This window comes from Schistocerca nitens, chromosome 12 (assembly GCF_023898315.1).
Source record: "Schistocerca nitens isolate TAMUIC-IGC-003100 chromosome 12, iqSchNite1.1, whole genome shotgun sequence".
Lineage (NCBI taxonomy): Eukaryota > Metazoa > Arthropoda > Insecta > Orthoptera > Acrididae > Schistocerca > Schistocerca nitens.
The window spans coordinates 171,259,121-171,282,532 of record NC_064625.1 but is presented as its reverse complement, the minus strand read 5'-3'; the positions used below and the strand labels follow the sequence as shown (position 1 = coordinate 171,282,532).

General features: G+C 38.3%; 1 protein-coding gene across 10 annotated transcripts in view; it reads left to right on the top strand.

Moving 5' to 3' along the window:
• Positions 1-22,293, top strand: part of LOC126214866 (poly(rC)-binding protein 3) — a 524,736-nt gene extending 502,443 nt beyond the window's left edge. For 8 of the 10 annotated variants that reach the window (XM_049941512.1, XM_049941508.1, XM_049941510.1 and 5 more), the window contains 4 exons: positions 4,635-4,728; positions 15,772-15,922; positions 16,673-16,801; positions 20,437-22,293. In XM_049941512.1, the coding sequence (XP_049797469.1) occupies positions 4,635-4,728; positions 15,772-15,922; positions 16,673-16,801; positions 20,437-20,863 (801 nt within the window). In that variant the 3' untranslated portion in view covers positions 20,864-22,293. The remainder of the gene's footprint in view (positions 1-4,634; positions 4,729-15,771; positions 15,923-16,672; positions 16,802-20,436) is intronic. The other 2 variants (XM_049941509.1, XM_049941511.1) reach the window with 1 other exon arrangement.
• The last annotated feature ends 1,119 nt before the right edge of the window (positions 22,294-23,412 follow it).

Genomic DNA, 23,412 nt, shown 5'->3' with positions numbered 1-23,412 from the left:
TTTTTTGGCAACCATTTTGATTTAATTTGGCACTTCTTTAGCTTTGTCAGAGTTCTTTTTCTGGTAACAGTTCGTAAATAAACAGAGCTCATTTGTTGAGAACCTTGGAATAAAGTAACCTGAAATTAGCTTAAATAGTTTCACATTGCCTGTGGAGTTCATGCATTGTTCAAAGATAATTAATCTCTTCTGGCACTCTTTGAATTTACCTTATCCAAAGAAACCTCCATAATCCTAATATCTAGAATGAAGCCACACCTTTCCTTGTTATAAGTCCTCTTACTGAACTCGTATGTATGCCTTCAAAATTTCTCATTTAGAGTTCGTATAAATTTGTACATATAACATTTTATGCATGGCTTTTTTTCGTGGTCTTTATCGCACACCATCACTTTCATTACTTGGCTTATACATTTGTACGGCACTCAGTTTACAGTAAAACGAAATGCTGATTGACGGCTGTTGATGGCAGATTTCCTTAAATTTTTCTTTCAGGGGAGGGGGACTGTTGCCATGTGGGGATGTCCCTCCCGGTAAAGGCCCAGGGATCAATCTTTTTAGTTTTATTAATGAAATGATTTATATTGGTTAACATGTATTGATGATGATGATGTTGTAAGTGTCCACACTTCAGAACTTTACACACCCACTTTATTAGCCCCACCTAACCTGTCACTTTTGAGCAAATTGTTTATGTTCACCGTAGTTGTGGTACTGTAATGATGTCAGTAGTTAAAACGTTGTTCTGAGTCAGTGTTTTATGCAGGCTATTAATTAATTGTAATAGTTAGATTTGTTCACTTCGTTATCTTTATTATTTGTACTTTCTTAGGTTCTATTTAAATTCAAATGTAGCAGATGGTAAATTAAGGGAACTGTAAATGCTACGAAGAGAACACAGGTTTAGAGAATGATATTGCAATACACAGTTTCCTCCTTACTTACCTCCTGCCACATTTCCATGCCTTTGTTAAAGCGTAGTGAACAAATCTTTCTTCAGCACAGAACTAGAACAGAAAAATTTTTTTCCTTGTGGAGGCAAGACAATGTCTTGTTGATAGAAATATTTTCTTATAGAATCAAGAATTTGATGGACCGTTTATTTTTATTGTTATTTAATTCTCAGCTTTTTGTTTCTTTCATTTAATCTCATTTAAGCTTGCGTTGTTGGCTGGTACCTAAGCGGAAGGCTTAATGAGTTATTTATTTCTTTAATTGGAAGTTCATTTTGTCTTCGTCTATAGCCCATTGCTCCACCCCAAATACATACCAGCCATATACCAGAAACAATCATATTTATTCACCATACCTGTCTTCCATTATTATTAAATGAAGTGTGGACATTTACATGTGTCATTCAGTGTTTTACGTAGTAAATCTTTGTAGTTGATAAGTTTTTACTTGGAAAAAGAGATCATTTGTTGATTGCCAATGTAACTTACTTCTCCTTAACTTGTTAGATCTCTTCAATCCGACCAATCAACCCATCCTTGAACGCCAGAAGATAAAGTTGGTTGGTTTTTATGTAAGAGGAAATTTGAACTGTCAGAAAGGAACCAGTTTCTTAGATGTGTAAATTGTACTTGGTTTCACTATGTGTTCTTGTTGTTGTATTTTCCCCAGTGATTTAGTTTTCTGTGTTGTGAATGAACTTAAGTGTTAATTTTTTGAATGTGCATTACAAGTAATTTATGGATGGTTGTTGAGTTATACTGTTAGCTCCCCTTTTCTCCAAGCATATTGTGATCTATTGTTACTGACTACATTCAGAGGTTATTTTTTATTTGAGATTTCACATTTTTTTCTTGCTGTTTTTGCACAGTATTGGTGTTGATTTTTCTTGATGTCTTTTTGTACCTTTTTGATGTTTGGCTCGTATTTGACAGTGTAGGATGATAAACTGGATGATTTTAATCCTTCAAACCTTGAGTGCACGTGCACCAACAGTAGAGTGATTTCCCACTTCATGAATGTGTTCCTCCTGCTTGTTGCTGAAAGAGAAGGCTACGAAACAATTGGTAGGATTTTAAAAAAATGTCCACAACACAGCACGATTATTAGAATGTAAAGTATTAAAACTAAATTCCTTCCTTTCTTGTAAAATTTAATTCTTGGTGGAAAATTGACTCTACAATAGGTGTCAGCTTTTTTGAAGGAAACTGAGACGCTTGAGCCAGTGTTTCCCCATTTTGTTTTGCAGTGTCAGTTTGAAAGAGAATGTGAATAACATGAAATCAATGATATATTCAGAGTATAGATATGCATGAGTAGAGTGCGTACAGAATAACGTGGCCAGCAGATATGCAGTCGGCAGGGCAAGAGTGGAAGGGGGGGGGGGGGGGGTTGGTCAGTATGCCAGAGTGGAAACCGAATGCTGGAGAGGAAGTGTCATTCCAAGCTGAATAACTAAAAGATTTCTGCTAAAAATTCAACAAAAGCAACAATTTATTTTCACCTGACCAGTTGAGTTTTCTAACTTTCAGAGAAGCATCACAAATGATGAATTCTGATTGAAACCTACATCTCTCTTGTTGCCCTGTTAAGATTTGCTTCTTTTGCCAAAACACGGTGGAGTTCTCACGATTTCACTTCACTAACATGTTGTGCAGGCACAATTGCAGGAGAATTCCGAAACGATGGTTTATTGAGTAAGGAACTGACAAGTAAGGTCAGTAGCTTATAAAAAAGCACATCCTCGGTACAAAAAATGTAATGTCTTCACATATGATGATCCAAAACCCATAGAATTTCTGATTTCACCAGCTATCAATGACCCTTCAAAATAAATTCTTCCATTGAAAAAATCTGTAGTTCAAGGTATAACACGGTAGATAATGAAGTTCCGTATAATAACCATATGGCAGACTACTCTCTTAGTTTCGCGCTATCATTTTTCAAAATCTTGTTTCAGTATCTCAAACCATTTGAGATATGAGGAATGTTATGAAAATTTCATTCTAGCTTTTGGCATTTGCATGTTCGATCGAAAATGCGTGCTCTACTTAACATTAGTTTACCAAGACAGTGACATCCACTCAAGCTAAACAAAAATTCAATATGTTAGCTAAATTTCTTAAACAGCAATATATTATGTAATAGGCACCAAATGCATAATTGTGATCCCTATTTATTCATTGCAAAATTTTTTGAATTTTGTAATGTCTGTCTTGCATGCAAATATCACGATAACTATGACCATTAATGAAATGGTGGGTGTGCCGTCATGAAGCTGACATATAAAGCTATAAGTAACACAGAAATATTTTTTTTTACTGTATAGTACTGTAGAATCGTTTGAGGAAGATTACAGGCCATGCGCCTTGATTTTGTCAGTGCAGCACATTGCCAAATGGCTGCAAGTCGGCAAACAATGTTTGCCTGACCTTCTGAACAAACAAATGAACTTGCCCAGTGCTTCGGACAAAAATTGGTCACTACGCACCAGCCACTGCTATGCGGACTCTACCCAATGCTTGCTAGTAATGTGCAACAACTGACTGTGACCTTTAAAAGGTATGTCTTCAATGTGTTCCAACTATTGGGGGGAACAACTGCATCTTATTTGATTAAGAAGATATACAAAAACAGTACTCGCCTTTTATTGAAAATATGAGCTAACCAAGATGAGTAAGCCTGGAAACTGAAAGCTGAACAATTATAGTGTCACTCCTAGCCGCCAAGAATAATCTGGCGCAAAGAGATTTTAACTTTAATTCCATTTTAAGAGCATTGTAACTGTTTGTGTATTAATACATCACACAACCAACCCCAATTGCATTCATTGAACGGTTTAGATACTTCTTTTATAAATGTGTTCAGGAGTCAGTTTGGGGCAGTGGGAACCATATTGCCATAGCAAGACACATTAAATATGCTATTGAGCTTAATTTGCCTGTTAGTATTTTTGATGTTATTGTATCAGTGATTAAATTTTCAACATACTTGTTTCATAAAAAATCTGCCGTGTCAGTTCTTACATACTGTCAAAGGTAAAGCTCTTCCTATGTGTAGAGTTAGTAAAGAAAGTTCTTTTGTTTCGTAATACTGACGAAGCAGTCCTTCAATTTAGCTTCCATATTTGGTAATTGTTTATAACTCCTTAGTTTACAAACTTAATTGAACACTTCTGTTCTCATAATACTTTACACCTGCTACATAAGACGATATGATTTTATTTATTTATTTATTTTTTTATGTGGCAGAAGGTGAAAGTAACATTTTTGTTAATGTACTCACATGCATGAAGTGGGTAATTACCTACAGAGAAACAGTTTTTACCATGTGATTTATAAATGTATGTTCTTTGCCTGGAAATAATAAGCACTAAGTAACAACGTATATGACATTTTGGAGCAAATTCTTGTTTTATTTGTTATGAAGTGTTAACATAAACTGACATTTCCTCAGAGGAGTTGCTTGGCTATAGAAATGTAATTCAGTTACAGGCAGTTCGGTTTTATAAATTACTGAAACACAGGTTTCATTGCAGTTACCTAGTGCTTAATTGTTACTTTGATTTATATGTAATTTTTTTTTGCTAGAGTTGTAGAATGTAAGTTTTGAAGTGCCTGTGGCCAAACACTTGGTTGTGGGCCATTGCTGTGGATAGAGTACCCTTATGTGCATGCTTCCAGAAGATGGGGATGGGCAATTCCCCATTGGCTGGCCTGGCTGCTCTCGGACTCGGTGGCCTGAACGCTGGCACAACAGGCGGCCTCAATCCAGCAGGTGAGTGTAAGTGTTGACGATTCATTGCTGTCATCAGCCGGGAAAGCTCCACTCGGGGAAGCACACTTCAGCCAACTACTGTTGTCAGTTATACTCTTTCACCAGCCCCGTACCAGTCTGTAATGTTTACATTAAAAAGCACACATAATTATGTTAGTAATTCAGTCTCACAGCAAATTTAAATTTTCTCCACATCAGTGGAGTGTTTTGTGTGTCCAGTTTTCCACTGCAGCGCAGGAGCTAGAGGATTTCCTGAACTTCCCACAGTGGTGAAATATTCCTTTCAGTCAAAAGCAATTGAAGTGTTTGATGCACGGAGACAGCTCCACTTTTTCCAGTTTGTGGCAAATTTTAAAAAGGTTTAAAAATTCAGTTTTCACCAAAAACAAAAATAGTCAGCCGTGTGTTAAGTTATGGGGTATCTAATACTACTGACCGGAATAGACACAAATGCATGCACTCAGGTACGTGCAGTGGAGTTTTGAATTTTGGAGCTGCCTCCGTTTTGCTCCAAAGTGCATGAAAAACGCTTTGTAGGGCCATTTTCTCCATAATTAGCAATATTTCAGTTTAAAAAAATGAAAAAGCTTTGTAGGACAATTTTCTCCATAGTTAACCGTATTTCAGTTTAAAAAACGTTTATTAATAAAGAAAGTACAACATTATTGACACAATACATCAGTATGTACAGTTTTTCTTCAGTCTTCTCCCTCAGTCTCTCAGGATCGTTTGAAGCATCAGATGTCAACTGGTCGTAAAACCAAATTTCGTTTGCCCAACATACTTTCTGAACAGCTCTTTGACATCATTAAGCTTTTGGTCTTTAAGTGGGAGGAGACAGTCACAAGCTTGATGAAGGTGGTCCATTGTTGAGGATCGTAGGTCCTTGGTTGCAAATTTGCACATTATTGAAGACAATCATCCCTACATTCACACTGCATTGAATAATCCCTTTACCGATGTATGGTTGTTCACAGAGGAATATTTTGTACTTACTGATGAAATATTTCTTCTTTCCTTGTTCAATAATTATACGTAAGAGTACTTTAAACAAAAGTTCTTCAGTTTGTCAACAAAGTTGAAATTAAATGCCTGGTCCACTTCAGTGACATGAAATTTGTGGTTGGTTCTTCTGATGATGTGAGAATAGTCCACTGGTAGAGAAACACTTTCAGTCTTCCTGAAACACTTTTCTATGTTACCAAACGCTCTGTCGCGTGGCATAAAGCTGTGGCCTGGTTCTGGGAATTGATGAACAATCTTTGTAAAGCGACCAGCAACTGCATTAACGAATATGTGTGTGTGTGTGTGTGTGTGTGTGTGTGTGTGTGTGTGTGTGTGTGTGTGTGTGTTTTTACACACAGTTACCGGAAAATAGATAAAAGTATTTTGGTATCATCTGTTAGAACACATGGTTGATGTAGTGATGTATAAAACTAATTGGCTCATCAGACGTCTTTTTTCCGATGGTTTCATCATAGAGATAGAAATGATGTTTTCCAGTCTTAAAAGACAAAATTGCAAAGTTATAGACCCACAACTGGCATTTATAAAATGCGTCCCCAGAAGAAACTTTTGGGAGGGACATATTTTGTTGGTAGTTGAAGCACATCATCTTGGTGTCATTATTATGGTGTGCAAGTGCCATCTTGTCTTTAATATCTTCATAAAATGAATCCACCCAACTTGATGAAGTAGCTTGGCATCCTGGAGCTCCTTACGTCTCTCATCTGAAGTAGAAGAGGCACAGGGTTCCTTTTGTATGTTTTTGAAATATGTGTGATCTTGGATGCCCGAATCTATATTGAAGGTGTTTTGAACTACCGAAAGCAAAAATCGTATTGTACTGGAGATTCAGAGTGCTTCACTATGTACAAATGGTGCATTTCTTTGGTAGTGAGGTTGGCAGGCAAGTATTGTCTGTTGCCATTGTCTCGTCAACTGTAATGTGATTCTAACCTAGGAAAACTGTCAATGTGACAATGAACCTTTTGCACAGTTTCATTTGGAATGTTGTTGTGTCTTGTATTCTGCTTTCCCCTACCATCTGGTTTTGGCGTGAGAGTTTCGTAAAAAAAAAATATTCTTTGTGATGTTTTCTACTAGTTTTGTGGACACACCACGCAGTGATGCAAACACTGTTTTACAGACTCTTGCATTACTCTCACCACTCACAGTATAAAAATTTGAAAATGCCCTGAGCTTTCCTGTTCCACTTTTTGGCCTATTTCTTTTAACAGGAAAACCTTTAACGCAACCAGCCAAATACACATGTTGGGTTCAATTACTCGTTAGGCCATTAAAAGCATTAATAATACGACAGCGTGCGTCAATGTCGAATTCAGTAAAATGCTTGGAGTTTGCAACTGCAATCTTTACCTGTAGTCCAGCGAGGCATGTTTTTTCCACTCATGCTATTGTGCTGCTTTCCGTCATCCTTCTGCTGTTTTCGTATGTCTGTTCCCATTGTTCCTTGTACGATCCTTTTTTCCTCTTCATTGGTCCAACAACTGTGTCTCTGCTTCGGGAATCTTCGGTTGGTTGGTTTGTGGGGGTTGAAGGGACCACTGGAATCTTCTTCTGAATAGGTAGATGTCTCATTTTCACCTGTCTTGTACTTTTCTCAAGAGTCACAATAAACAGTCCTTCCTCTTCTGATTCATTCATATTGACAAAAACTGTGAAATCAAAAGATGAAGTTACAAAACAGATTGTAAACCTGTTAAAAATATCCCTCACACAGAATGTGCAGTGTTTACACTACGTACCATAACATCCTTTCTGCTACCATTTGGGGGAAGAATGAGGCAGCTCCCGGGGCTGATTCAGTTTTCACGCAAACCTGGAGTACAGGTAGCTCCATCTGTTGGATTTCTCTGGAACTAGTGGGTGGAGCTGCCTCCTCCTTGCACCAAACCCCTCAATTGTCATCATTAGATGATTATACTTTCCTGTGATTAGGTGTTATAGAAAGTAACAGTCAACAGCAAATTTAAAATCTCATATTGAAGAACTTCTTTAATGCATAGTTTGCATCACGTGAATGTGGCAAATATACCAGAAGAAGACACATCTACATCTACATCCATACTCCGCAAGCCACCTGACGGTGTTGGTGGAGGGTACCTTGAGTACCTTCTGTTCCAGTCTTGTATTGTTCATGGAAGGAAGGATTGTCGGTATGCCTCTGTGTGGGCTCTAATCTCTCTGGTTTTATCCTCATGGTCTCTTGGCAAGATATACGTAGGAGGGAGCAATATACTGCTTGACTCCTCAGTGAAGGTATGTTCTCGAAACTTCAACAAAAGCCCGTACCGAGCTACGGAGCGTCTCTCCTCCAGGGTCTTCCACTGGAGTTTATCTATCATCTCCGTAACGCTTTCGCGATTACTAAATGATCCTGTAACGAAGTGCGCTGCTCTCTGTTGGATCTTCTCTATCTCTTCTATCAATCCTGTCTGCTACGGATCCCACACTGCTGAGCAGTATTCAAGCAGTGGGTGAACAAGCGTACTGTAACCTACTTCCTTTGTTTTCGGATTGCATTTCCTTAGGATTCTTCCAATGAATCTGTCTGGCATCTGCTTTACCGACAATCAACTTTATATGATCATTCACGGGATCTTTCTTTCTGTGTATACGCAGCACATTACACTTGTCTACATTGAGATTCAATTGCCATTCCCCACACCATGCGTCAATTCGCTGCAGATCCTCCTGCATTTCAGTACAATTTTCCATTGTAACAACCTCTCAATATACCACAGCATCATTCGCAAAAAGCCTCAGTGAACTTCCGATGTCATCCACAAGGTCATTTATGTATATTGTGAATAGTAATGGTCCTACAACACTCCCCTGCGGCACACCTGAAATCACTCTTACTTCGGAAGACTTCTCTCCATTGAGAATGACATGCTGCGTTCTGTTATCTAGGATCTCTTCAATTCAATCACACAATTGGTCTGACAGTCCATATGCTCTTACTATTGTTCATTAAACGACTGTGGGGAACTGTATCGAACACCTTGCGGAAGTCAAGAAACACTGCATCTACCTGAGAACCCGTGTCTATGGCCCTCAGAGTCTCGTGGACGAATAGCATGAGCTGGGTTTCACAGGATCGTCTTTTTCGAAACCCATGCTGATTCCTACAGAGTAGGTTTCTAGTCTCCAGGAAAGTCATTATACTCGAACATAATACGTGTTCCAAAATTCTACAACTGATTGACGTTAGAGATATAGATCTATAGTTCTGCACGTCTGTTCGACGTCCCTTCTTGAAAATGGGGATGAGCGCTGCCCCTTTCCAATCCTTTGGAATGCTACACTCTTCTAGAGACCTATGGTACACCGCTGCAAGAATGGGGCAAGTTCCTTCGCATACTCTGTAAAATCGAACTGGTATCCCATCAGGTCCAGTGGCCTTTCCTCTTTTGAGCGATTTTAATTGTTTCTCTATATCTCTGTCGTCTATTTCGATATCTACCGTTTTGTCATCTGTGCGACAATCTAGAGAAGGAACTACAGTGCAGTCTTCCTCTGTGAAACAGCTTTGGAAAAAGACATTTAGTATTTCGGCCTTTAGTCTGTCATCCTCTGTTTCAGTAACATTTTTGTCACAGTGTGTCTGGATATTTTGTTTTGAGCCACCTACCACTTTGACATAAGACCAAAATTTCTTAGGATTTTCTGCCAAGTCAGTACATAGAACTTTACTTTTGAATTCATTGAACGCCTGTCGCATAGCCCTCTCGCACTACATTTCGCTTTGCGTAATTTTTGTTTGTCTGCAAGCCTTTGGCTATGTTTGTTTGCTGTGTAGTTCCCTTTGCTTCTGCAGCAGTTTTCTAACTCGGTTGTACCACGGTGGCTCTTTTCCATCTCTTACGATCTTGCTTGGCACATACTCATCTAACGCATATTGTACGATGGTTTTGAACTTTGTCCACTGATCCTCAACAGTATCTGTACTTGAGACAAAACATTTGTGTTGAGCAGTCAGGTACTCTGTAATGTGCTTTTTGTCACTTTTGCTAAACAGAAAAATCTTCCTACCTTTTTTAATATTTCTATTTACGGCTGAAATCATCGATGCAGTAACCGCTTTATGATCGCTGATTCCCTGTCTGCGTTAACTGTTTCAAATAGTTCGGGTCTGTCACCAGAAGGTCTAATATGTTATCGCCATGAGTCGGTTCTCTGTTTAATCTGGAACCTACTTCAGAAGCATCAGCATTTGTCAGTTTCCATTGGAATATCTTAACACACATCAGACGCTATTGATTCACAATAATTGGTTAATTTTCTAAAGAATTGCTTGCCCATGTCTTACAGTATGCAACACTAAAGAGAGGTTTGTCTGTAGCTTGTGGTCTAATGGCTAACATTGCTGCTTCTGGGTCATGGGGTCCTGGGTTCGATTCCCGGCTGGGTTGGGGATTTTCTGTGCCCAGGGACTGGGTATTTGTGTTGTCCTCATCATCATTCGTGACAGTGGCTTGATTGGACTGTGTAAAAATTGAGACGTTATAGGGACGCTGATGACCACACAGTTGAGCACCTCACGAATCCACCAGCACCACGACCATCAGCAGCACTAAAGAGAGGTGTGCTAGAGCACCCTGAGCATTCCTAGTCAAATCAAGGAAATGTTTAGTGCACACATTATGCAGCAGTTGACACGCTGGTCTACGCGGTAGTATCTTTTACATGTAAAGTTTGTAGCATTTCCCAGCTAATTGGCTACTGCACTCTTGTGTTGTTACTGTTGTTTCCTGATACTGTCTTCATTTCCATCAATTTCTGTAAACTGCTTGTATGGGTATGGTTTATGCCATTATTGGTGTGGTCAGAGCATATGTACGGTAAATTACTTAATCAGCAGCATTTTTAATACCTGCATACTGAGTAGAAGAGAGTGTGTGCTGACCCCTAGTTCACCAGTTCTGCCGCGAGATGTCCGTTGCTCCACTTGTGACCCACGGCAAGCACAGTACACAGTCTCGTCCATTCATGAAATTTACATTGAAGATTGGATTGTGCTTCTGTGAAGTTATGTGGTTGTTGCAAATGTGTAGCTTTTAGTTTACATATGGTTTCGACGACAATTCACGTTTATGTTCAGTTTACACAGGAAGATAATGAAAGGTTTGCTGGAATGAAATGCACTGTAACATATGCAATCTGAGGAAGTGTATTACTGACAGATGACATTGCAAATCGGAGACCTTAAGGTGCGAGACTGATATTCCAGCACATCCTTACTAAACTATGCTGTCAAGAAATAAACTGAAATTCTTCTCCATGCCATGAGATATTCATAAGGTACTTCCAATGATTACTCATAGACATGGGAGTTATTTTGGAAGTAAAGCTCCTACTTTTATTGATGAGAATGGCTCCATTTCATTAACATTTTGTGAGCCTCTGAATTTTTGTACAATGCATCATTGCAGAAATAAGTGTGTCCACATAGTTGTTCATACCGTCTGTGTAAGGAATGACCCTGCTGATTTGTTGGCTTTGAATCATATTACTTAAAATTCCCTAAAAAATTGTATTTGGTGGCCATTGAAATTACTACAGAGCTAGTCTTCAATTTATTTGTTGAAATCACCTCGAATCAAAATGAGTAGAAATTAACTTGGTGCAGACTTTCGGTCCAGCAAATTCAGGGGAAGTAGCTTTCTGATAAACTCATTGCTAAAATATTATAGTTGGTGACTCTGTCATTAAAGTACATCTGTTTATCACAGAATTATTTCTTACACACTTCATTGCATGATTTTTGTCCAAAAATACATTTCTACATCTACATTATTGTGGTTTAGTCAACTGGATTTGATTAGGGCAAGTAACTTTATTTTTTATGCCAGAAATTTGTAGACATTGCCAGACCTTTCTATTCAGAAGGTTACCGTAAGATGCAAATGCAATGATTCTCATTCCAGCTTGCCCCAGTTGAATAATTATATGCTTCGATATCTGGGAGATGATGACGTCATTGGTAGGATGTTGAACCTAATAAATTATCTTCTATGGAATGCTTGTCTTGAAATTATATTGTTATTTGGTGGCATATTGAATTGATTCATGGTTTGCGTGTCTTTTAGAATCATTACTAGGATGAGAATACTACTACTTTCCCTCAGGGTAAAGAGAGATTATATTGAAAATTAGTAAATGCATTTGGGCTTACACTTCATTTTAATTGGCATTAATATGTTGTTGACATAAAGTTACTATATGTACGGAAATAGGACACACCATGCTACAGACAACGTGGAGGAATAATTGCCTTGTTGAAAAATATGCCACTGGATATACTATAGCCTGTGTGTATGGGCTCAGTGCGGTGTACCGCAGTTAGCTGAAACCATAATTAATTCCTATGTCTCCATTGTGAATATACATAATGTCTGAAACACTTCGGTGGCAGCATGATGGAAAAACATGGCCATCAGCGAACTGGCACAAAAACGTATTTGTTCTGCATCATATATCGAAGGCAGAAGCAATTTTAGCTGCAATGATTATCACCACAGTTCATATTGCACTGTGCAAGGAATGCTTTGATCTCTTTATGTTGGGGACAAATTGTGTAATTATTTTTCTAAAATTATCTGCAGCATTACTAAAATGGTTTCATTATTTTGAAGTAGTTAGTTATGCCGTTGTCAGGTGAAAAGTTTGTTTTTCTTCTATATGCCAGCAATTCATCATATCCATATTTGATAATCCTATAATGTCTGAAACAAGTGTGAAAATACTGAATGTAAGGAGTAAAGGTAACAGCTCGTTATATAGTTGAGGCACTGAGTCTACAGGCACTTAAGAAACTGAGAATGTTCTTTAGCTTTGTACGATCCATCTTCTTCAGAACTAATACACATGCAAGGCCACATTGTCTCGGCGGACACTGTTGTACCAGCACTGAACAAACGGGTGCATTAGTGCACGTGTTTGGAGCAGGATTTGTCTGAAATCTGGCAGTGTTCTGGCTCAGATATACAGTGAGTTGTTAACATTACTGCTTACATTATGTATATTCAATCAGGAACTTCTGCTTAAAATAATTGGAAGGTAATGAGTCATAGGCTAACCTCATATTTTCTTGACTAAAGAGACAGTAACATGTAGGTACGAGAAGCACTTTCACCGTTTATTAACTGTATACTCAGTTTCTTTTAGATTGAATTCTCATATTCATTCTCATCATCAGTAGCAAGAAATTATTACATATTTGGTTGGGGAAAAAGAAGATTCTTGTACATTATCAGTCTCAAGAGCAAAGTTTTGACAACAATTTGCTAATATTTCAAATCAAAACATTAAAGTTTTTTTAACGTTTCTTATTTTTGTAATACAGTATAACCCTGTTTTTACTTTCTCACACTTAACATTTTCCCCCACCCGAGCTTGCACTAACATATTTTCCTGCGATTTATGCTTTGAGACAATGTTCTTGGAGAAAAATCTGATGTCGTTGACATAAAATTACACTGGCATCGTATTGGCCTCCAGTTAGTGTTTACACGGTTTAGTTTGAATCCAGGGTGCTCTCATTTCAAGCCACACTTAAGTCAAATCAAATACAGCTCCTCATATCCCACCTCTCTGGGATTTGTGGGGAGTTGAACTTACTTGTAGTAATTCACACGGAATTAAACTTAGCTTGTTGGACATTTATGTTATATTGCACTGACAGCAATGAGAATTGACAATATCTGTCGAAATTATCCGAGTGGGACTAGGGCCACTGTGGCCAATAAGACGCAGCATGTGTTAGTCATATGTCAGTCTTTCCATGTCACATAAATGACACATTCATCCCAGAAAGTTACATTTCGTCTTGACACAGTTTCACATTTGATTTAAAGGATATACACTGGGCGAAGAGCGATCCATATATTCAAGGTGCTGATTTGTATTGTCTGTCGTAGAGGCTAGACGAGGTACTTTATTAGATACATTCCAAACAATATAATTTGTTTATACAGAATCATTTCCTACACTGCAGCATCTCCTATGTATGTCAATGTTGTTTGACAAACAAATTCTGGCACGGCTGCCTAGAATACAGGTAGCCGTAATAGAAACTACGCGCAGGTGGGCTGTGAGCGGTGATGTGACAAGGGTGTCTCGCTGCACTGTGTAGTTAAACACAGTTGGAATTTATTATTATGTTGCGAATAGTGTCAGCATTAAGAGATGGCTTGATGTACATAGATATATGTCGACAGCTTCTGAACAGAGCTGGAGCTGTCGAAACGTGAAACTGTGCTTACCGTGCTTGCCATCTTCTGCAAGTTTCTTAAAAATGCACATTTTTAATGTGTGTATTTACAAAGATTTATGGTTATTGCTACGAAAACCTGCTAAATTCAAAGATTAGCAATATTAAATTTAAATTCCCACATGATAAAAGATAATTAACATTCAGTACTGGGCGAGGTGGTGCAGTTGTTAGCACACTGCACTCACATTGGGGAGGAAGATGGTTCAATCCCGCGTCCGGCTATCCTGATTTAGGTTTTCCTTGATTTCCGTAAGTCCCTCCAGGCAAATACTGGAATGGTTCCTTTGAAAGAGCACGGCAGACTTAATCCGATGACCTCAATGTCCGGTCTCCTCCCCCAACCCCCCCAACCCCCAAACAGCCCCTAACATTCAGTATTCAAAATGCAAACACACAAGCTTCTGTGGCAGAATAATTGTTTACGGCAACTTCCAGCAACATTTTTCAGAACTTCCTTAGGCTGTGCCCCTGAATCTAAGCTGTAGGCACATTTTTAGAATGTGAAAGTTGGAAAAAAATGGTCAGCTTGCATTTGGGTGAATACAGTGAATTGGTTCCTCATCCAGCCTGCTCACCAGACTTAGCCAAAGTGATTTCTTCCTGTTCCCTAACTTCAAACTTTGGTTCACTGGGAAGAAATTTTCATCAAATGAGGAAGTGATAGTTGCACTCAGTATCTTTGAGTTTGAAAGGACCTATTTTTTTGATGGGAGGGAGGGAGGCTATACCAAGTGCATACTCCTCAGAAGGAGTTTTTTTACCAGACTTATCAAACCCCCCTTGTTCATCTGTCCAAATGTTCCAACTGTGTATCAGATTAGAACTTTGTGACCATCTTAATAAATAGTAGTCAGTGATGATTGTTTGAACCTTTGAAGTAACAGGATTGGTCATCCAGACAGCTGTTGGGTAGGATACAACATTGGGGGAGGGGGGGGGGGGGGGAGAATTGAGCAGTTATTTGATGTAGGAAAATGACACTGCATTGAGTTAATAAGACTCTTGAAACTGTATGTTGTGACACTGCTTACTCAAATTTAAGCAAGCAGATCAACTTACTCTACAGGGCAGAATAGAAACTTTGATGCAGGTAGCTGTAATTTCGTTTCAAAAGGAATGATACACTGTTCAACAATTGTTGTTTAGCCATATGTTTCCTAAGATTGCATTGGCTAAAACTGAAAGTCTTTGTGCAAACTGGGCATCCTTCAGGCTTTCCTGAACATTGCAAGCAATCATTGTATTGGGACAGTAGAAATTTTAGTGCTGTTATTGTATGATGTCTGTTATTTTCTAGTTTGATAGAAGAGTTTCTTGAGGGGGAAAGCAATTTCAAAACACCAGGGACATTTATGGTTACTGTTTGGCTGCATTAAGTACAGGACAGTTGCTAAGTGTTTTTGTTGTCATGTAGCTACACCTTAGAAAGTGTTAGTTTTCAGTGTAACAATCACAGACAACAGTACTATTATAAAAAAAATGATACAAATTTTTAAATATTTGATGTCTGCATACCTAATGTTTCCTATTTCCTGCACTGCAGATTTGTGTGTTCTATGCAGCACATTAGAATTTAGTAGTCCGTCTATAAACTTCACCTACCTGGAGGAAAGCTTGCCCATTTGTGCTAGTGATTGGGACTGCTTTTGACATTCCACACTTACATATGCAGTAGTTTTAATGCATTTTTGATTCTGTAAATGATTCTGTCCACACTTCTTCAGCAGTTGTTTTGAATTCAGCTTTGGCCGCCCTGGCGGGAAGCCAGCTACGCACGAACAACCAGAACCGTGCACAGCCTGGAGCTAACCAGCAGACCCACGAGATGACAGTCCCAAATGAGCTGATTGGTTGCATAATTGGAAAGGGTGGCACAAAGATTGCAGAGATTAGGTGAGTGTGACATTGTTCTATAGATTACGATTGAAATAGTTTTGTTTAATGAATACTCTAAACATGCACAGGTGCAAATATTAATATTGCATTAATATTGGGCTGAGAACAAAAGTCACTGTTTGGAAGTGTACAGTGTACCCCAATACCCCAACTGTGTGTGAATGCAGTTAGCTGCAAATTTTTTAATGTATTAGAGAGAAAAAAAACAATGTATCTATGTAAGATTTACAGTACACACGACATGACTGCCTCCTTCCTGTAGCTTCTGATGAGTGGTTCAGTGCAGTTTTGTTTGTGTATGCAGAAAACAGAATAACTACTAGTTACTGATAGTACAAATAATTGAGTGGGTCTACTTCACTTTGGAATTTTTCGGTTGGTTACAATGGACGAAATGGGAGGGGGTGGAGTTTCCTGAATTAATGTTTTGGCCATGTAGCTGTTGCAGAAGTGTTTGTCACAGGTGAACATAAAAAATTGATCATATGTATAAACATGGAATTGATATGAAAGAATGTAGGTAACAGCTCACCATTTCTTGAAAGAATGACTTTGTTAGTTCATTTATAGTTGACAAAACATTCATTTTTCACTTTCCAGATTTGGCAAATGAGGCTTTCACAGACAGCTCAATCAGAAATGGATTATTTTCACATTCCCTCTGTATGTCATATGTATTTTATGTGAATTTTCAAGCCAACAGAGTGCTGTTTGTTGTAATATATGCTCCTTCTTGTTCTTGTGCAGGCAAATTAGTGGTGCTATGATCCGCATCTCAAATTGTGAGGAACGTGAAGGTGGGCCAACTGATAGGACCATAACAATCACAGGCAATCCAGACTCCGTCGCACTGGCGCAGTACCTGATCAACATGAGGTAGGGAGAGTCACATAATTTTCTCTCCACAGATAGTGAATTTCTGTTTGGTGATCTCGAGGTTGTTGTTGTTGTTGTTGTGGTCTTCAGTCCTGAGACTGGTTTGATGCAGCTGTCCATGCTACTCTATCCTGTGCAAGCTTCTTCATCTCCCAGTACCTACTGCAACCTACATCCTTCTGAATCTGCTTAGTGTATTCATCTCTTGGTCTCCCCCTACGATTTTTACCCTCCACGCTGCCCTCCAATACTAAATTGGTGATCCCTTGATGCCTCAGAACCTGTCCTACCAACCGATGTTCTCGAGGTATACAGTGAAATAACATCAGAGTGTAGTTTTCACAAGAGCACTTGGCTGCAAGTTTTCTTTTTAACTTTCTGCTGGCGTGAAAAATTTTATTGTTTTGTATCTCGGGTGCTACAGACTCTTAACAAATTGTTACATGCCTGCTAAGGCTCTAATGAGAATTTACACACTTTACTGGTTTTCTTGTTCCATACATACAAAAAGAAAACAGGAAAAATAACTTTAAGAAAACCTGTGTTTTTGTATGTGTCGATGGTTCCTCTTGACTGAGGAAAAGAGGTAATTGATTATTTTCTCAGTTACTGTGTTTTAATGTTGTCATGCTAAAACTACTTAACTTGTAGGCTTATTTCTGAACATTATGAACCAGCAGCCTGGTTGTGATTGTGTTCTGCACTAGATGTTATTCCTTCAGTTTCCTTGCCCTGTGCTGTGCCTCTAAGGTCTTCGTTGGCTTGTTTATTGTTTCGTAAACCTGTTGTCAGTTGCCATTTGCCCAGATGTGTGTTTCTAACTTTTATATTATTATGCACATTTTTGCATGTTTTGTTCCTTGTTAGCTGTTCATAGTATAGCAGGTAACAGGTTCTCAACTGGAGAAGACATCGCATCAGAGAGGAAATCTGCCCACGGATGAGCCGCCACCATTTTTCTTACCTCTCTTTTATGTCCAGGTCCTTCATCTCTTTTCTGCATTTGTTTCCTTCACAGAAATTTGTTCCTGCCTGTTTGCCCGATACCAAAATGAGAACAGCCATTCCAACGGATTCCCTGTGATGGAAGTTAAAGAATAAATATCCCCTCTCTCTCTCACACACACACCTTTCCACATACTAGTGATGCCCAGCTAAAGACCTGTCAAACAATTTCACAGTGGGCTGTCAGTTTTTTCTGTTATTACTTGTGGTGAAATACTGGCTGTTTGCCTAAAAGTTTGTGGGTTTTTCATTTCGTAAGCATTAGTTCAAGATGTACATCCACCTGTAATTTTCACTAGCCTTTCTGCTTCATACAGTGCAGAATTTCATACATGCAGTGTTCATATGTGATCAATAGCATGTAAAGCACAAATGGGCTTAGCAGAAATATTTGAAATAATTGTTTCTGAGGAAAGTTATGAACTCTTATCCAAGCTCCATTTCTTCTCCTACTTCTCTGCACTACAGATTATATTATTGCATTATTAACTAAGACTGACTAGGACTGTATTAACTAAGACTATGTCCCAGTCAGTTTGTACAGCTGGAATTCCTATTACATGGACTTTGGTTGAAATGGAAATTCAGCGTTCCTGTAGAGTTAGCTTACAAAGCACCTCCTTCAAATGTATATTTCTCTTACTATTGACCTCATTAGACAAGATTTGAAATTTTCTTGTTTGTCCAGCAATGTGTAAAGAGCAATAATTGAAAAGCTGCCTAATTTTATGTTTTAACATTTCCCCTTTTTCGTTCTTTCTTTTTATATGAAAGGACTTGAAACAGTTGACTTTCAGTGCCTAATGATTTGTATAAAGGCATGAATGTCACTAAGAGCTGTACTACCGTTCTGTATAACATATGTCACTTCATGATCTCCAGCATTATAATTAAGTCCATAAGTTTATAAATCCCTATATATCAAATATTTCTGAGTGATCGCCACTTAAAAGTGCTTTCTGCAGCTTCTACGTTTTTCGGTCATTGGACCTTTTATTTTTGTTAAATTTTGTTTGTTTATTAGTGTTGTTGATTGTTGTAAGCCACTGTTAACAGCTACAATTACAGGTTGTGCATTTTAAGTGGTGATATTCAGTCCCTATTATGGTAAAAACATGACTGTGGCTGATTACTGTGCTATTTTGATTTTTTAGAAAAATAAACCTCTAGTTCTGTTACATGGCACATAAGCCACTACACTTGTATTAATAGCATCTCCACGTGGTGCACGTATATCCAACAGCTTCAGTTACTGTTTTTATTTCCCAGTCTCCAGCTAGTTGCTTCCAAGTTCGCACTCATTGAAATACAGAACTCATTACTCATTTTCTGAGGCAATTTGTTTTTGCTAGCAAGACTGCTGCCAGTAATTATACATTCAGGACTCATCATTGTAATTTATCAGCAGCAAATGAGTCCAGTACTTTCATCAAAATTTTCAACTTCACGAAATATTCAGAGATGCCTGCATATAACTGCAGTTTTTATTTATTTATTTATTTTTTTTTTTTTTATGGCACATTGCCAGTATTTTCAGGCTGTAAGCAGAGAAGCAGCTGGCTGGAATCACCATGTATGTTTCTTTTAATTGATTTCTTTCGTTTTTTCATTCTCTTTTTAACCATTTAAAGCCCAGTGTGAAACAACACAATGCCGTCAGTTACTTTTCCCCGCACCTAAATATGCCAGCAACCTTTTCCTTAGTGTGATGGGGAGAATCAAACGTGCTTATTCTTTCCCATTATCCCATACGAAATGATCCTGCAGTCTGGCTGCATACAGCTATAAAACAGATGGAATTCCCTTCTCATTTGCCAGTTGCCATTGTCCTATAAAGTGATTCAAAAGAAATTCTTATCCTCCCTTTTTTCTCCTCATTTGGTGCTTAGGTGTATCAGTGTGGTACAAGCCCACAGGAAATTATACCAGATGATGGCTGTGTACCACGTTATGGTCAAAAATTAGAGGCCATTATTTTTCAACTCACATTATAGTGCATATTTGAATGATTTTTACATATTAGTTTTATTACTATACAAAATGTCATAAGACTGACATTATCTTTGATTTATCCGAGTGAGTGTATGCAAAGTGAGGTAGTGGTGGTGGGGTTGTGTCTTAGAGAATATGTAATCGGATGTCAATTATTTTGCTGTGGGATAATTAAAAGTGCAACTGATCCATAAAAAATTCTCGGAACAGTTAACTTTCGATCAGAGGAGAATTTTAGTTAAATTTTAAAGCACTTACTGTTCAAATGTTCATTGTCGAATACATTATTTTCACAGGACATTAAAAGATTTGGCTTTCTGGTGCTGTACAGCCAATTTGTTAGTAAATGAAATTGAATTTTCTGCACAACTGTGCAAAGTGTGTCGGTTTTCTCATTTCCAGTTCTATTAATTATAACGCATAGGTGACTTTGGATTGCACCATTGTAAATAAGTAGCTGGCTCAGTATTGTCTGCAGTGGAAACTTTTATTTCTGCAGATTTCGAGATTAGCTTTGACGGCCTAGCTGGGCTCTGACAGGTTAAGGAGAAAAGGCCTGTGTTTTTCTGCCATTCCTATCACACCGAATACCTAGTACCAATATCTCCAGTGTCTCTCTCTTCTGTTTCTCCCACCAGTGTTGAACTGCAGAAAGCTAACCTTGAAGCCCAAAATCCTGGCTCCAACCCTGGTGGTGCGGGTGCGGGTGGTCCTACCGGCGGCGGTGGTGCAGGGGGAGCAGGTGGGGCACCCGGCAGCGGCGTGTCGCCTCTGGCTTCGGCCATTCCACTGGCACAGCTGCTCTCGAAGCCGGGTGCACTCAATGCTCTCTCTTCACTCACGGCCCTCGGAGGCCTGACTGAGCTCCTCGGAGGAGGCGGCGCCGGTGGGGGCGCACCTGTCCGCACTACCGGGGTTCACCGCACGTCGGGTGGTGGCGCGGGAACAGGGGGTGGTGCGCACAAGCCGTACGCCCCACGTCTGCGCAGTCCCGCCTCGGGCCAAGGAGTTGGCCAGGATTCCGGCAAGATGAAGACGGAGCGCAGCAAGTTTGCTCCCTACTAGGCGAGTGCCTGCAACAGGGACGTCACCGGCGTCTCGACACATCGTTTCGCCGTGGGACGTCGTCATAAAATGACAGTGTTACTAGTTATACTGATTACTCGTGTCTGTTCGGTACTGTTATTGAATTTTTTTTTTTTCTGTAACCTCTCTATTTGGCCACAGGAGACAGGACAGTTCTCTTATAAGTACACGAGGCGCCATTTGTTTCCATTTCTCTGTAAGTGTTACGCACTATTCTGACTTGTCAGACACAAGTACACTACTGCTGCTCTGTCGATTAAATTCACGTATGCTATTACTTCTCAAATTTTCCTTCTGTCTTTCTCTGCTTCATTGTATTTACTGGTGAAAGTTTTGGCTTTTCTTCTAAAGATGGGAATTAACATATTTTAAACATCTTGTGAAATGTTTCATTGACAGAGGTTTGTTCGCACTATAGTCTTGTAGTTCATCCTCTTCGAGAAGGTGAAATTTTATTTTCTGGACAGCTTATCTTAGTTCTGAAGATATTTGTAATAGAACAGACATGGTTGTTGTATTAGATGGAGTGGTAGGCAACAACAACATAATTAGATCTCCACTAAAACAATATTCACACATTAGGTTATTATCTGTCATTTCATCCAACTGTTTGTGACATCTTTTAATATGCATCACCTATAACTCCCATATTTTAGACTTTTTTGATGCCAAGTAAGTACTTTGCGTTAAGTGACGTGTGTTTTTATATTCTGTATTGGCGTAGCCAAAATCGTAAGACTTTCTAATTTTTGATATGTATTTTCTGTTGGAGATATTTTCAAGTAACTGAATTTCCTCTTGGATATTTTTATGTTAGTGATGAATATGTTTACCCCAATTCTTATGGATCATGGGACAACTACATTATACAGTTTATTTTTATGTGGACTGATAATATATAATTCATAAATGTTTATTGAGGGATCAAGAAATATCACTCATTTTTGAAACAAAATAGTGTCGAGCCACATTTTTGTGAGACGATAATCTGTACTGTATTGCCAGAATTTTGCTTTCCAGTGTTAAAACATTAGTGACAATATTGTGTGTTTTTTTTATTGTGATAGCATTTTCAAAGATTGTATCTTCTTTCGCGTAATTTTCTCACATTTTATAGTAAATTTCTCTCCTCCCAGTTGCCTTATTTGTTTTTTATTAAAGGAATTTCTTAGAGTTTTGTCATTTTGGCAAGAGTATGATGAGAACATATCAGTACAACTTTGTCATAGATGATTTGTGAAGATTTTCTTGGATTCATTTGCTTTATCACATCGTGGAGACAGAATAGAAACCGTTTACATATTGTAATGTCATTCGTTGTACAACTTTTCTTATTTGACTGTAGACATTATTCAGAAGATTGTGACTGAGAATTGTAAAGTTAATGAATAAAATACAACAAAAACACATGTTTATTGGTCAGAAGGCTTTCTTTTCTGTTTTTAATTTTCAACCATGTGTTCCCAGAGATATTAAACTAATCTTACAATTTGTAATCAAACTTCAGAGTTAACACCTCTCTCTCTCTCTCTCTCTCTCTCTCTCTCTCTCTCTCTCTCTCTCTCTCTCCCCTCCTCCTTTCTTTCTTTCTTTCTATTCTTTCTATTCTCTGCTTAGAAATAGTAGTAGTCTATATTAGGTGTCAGACTACAACTAGATCTACGGACTCCCTTCTTGTATTCTTATTATTCTTCTGTTATGTGGTCAAGGTATTGATCCCAATTTAAGTGGAAGTTTGGTGATAATGTTACCATTTCAGTTTAAGTTTATTCTTAAATAGTACAAAGTTCTAGAAATATACTTGAAAATGGTGGTCATTACCATAAACTTTATGGCATGATGTAAGTAGGAAAAGTGGTTAGTGTCAGTATTTTTTTGTTGGGATCAATCAATTTTAGGAGTTTCTTTCTTTTCGATCACAACTGCTGCACGTTGTGGTACAATAATTTGTACTTGCTAAATTAATCATTGTCTTTCTTTCTATTAAGAAATTTAGTGAAAAGAAAGATTACATAAACTGTCCCCATCTGCAAAGTGGACATTATTTAGAAAGCAAGTAGTCACATCATTCTTAACAAAGTATAACTGCATCTTGTGTATGGCATTAAACGGCCTATATTTGTGAGCAGAAATACAGTGACACTGAAGAATTGTTAGGCGGTGACGCTTCATGTACCAAAGACAGGACAGGTATGAAACTAAAGTGAAACTTAAATGAGTAGAGGTGAACACTTGCAAATGGTAATCTGAAAAATTGTTCTTTTCCTCCCCTCAAAGAAATGACAGTTAAATGTAACTATTCTCCCCCAATTTTTCCCCTTGATATGAGTGGTGGTCTCAACATATTTTGTTGTTTTTTTCCATACTCAAATTCCTATTAATTGTATTTGACGTAATGCTCGCATATTAGGAAATTTTGAGATACATGTCATGTATGATAAATTAGTATCTGTACATAGAAAAAACTAAATGCTTATCAATGTGTGGGAGTTATGTGTGGTTATCTGTCTGCCTTAATATGAAATCTC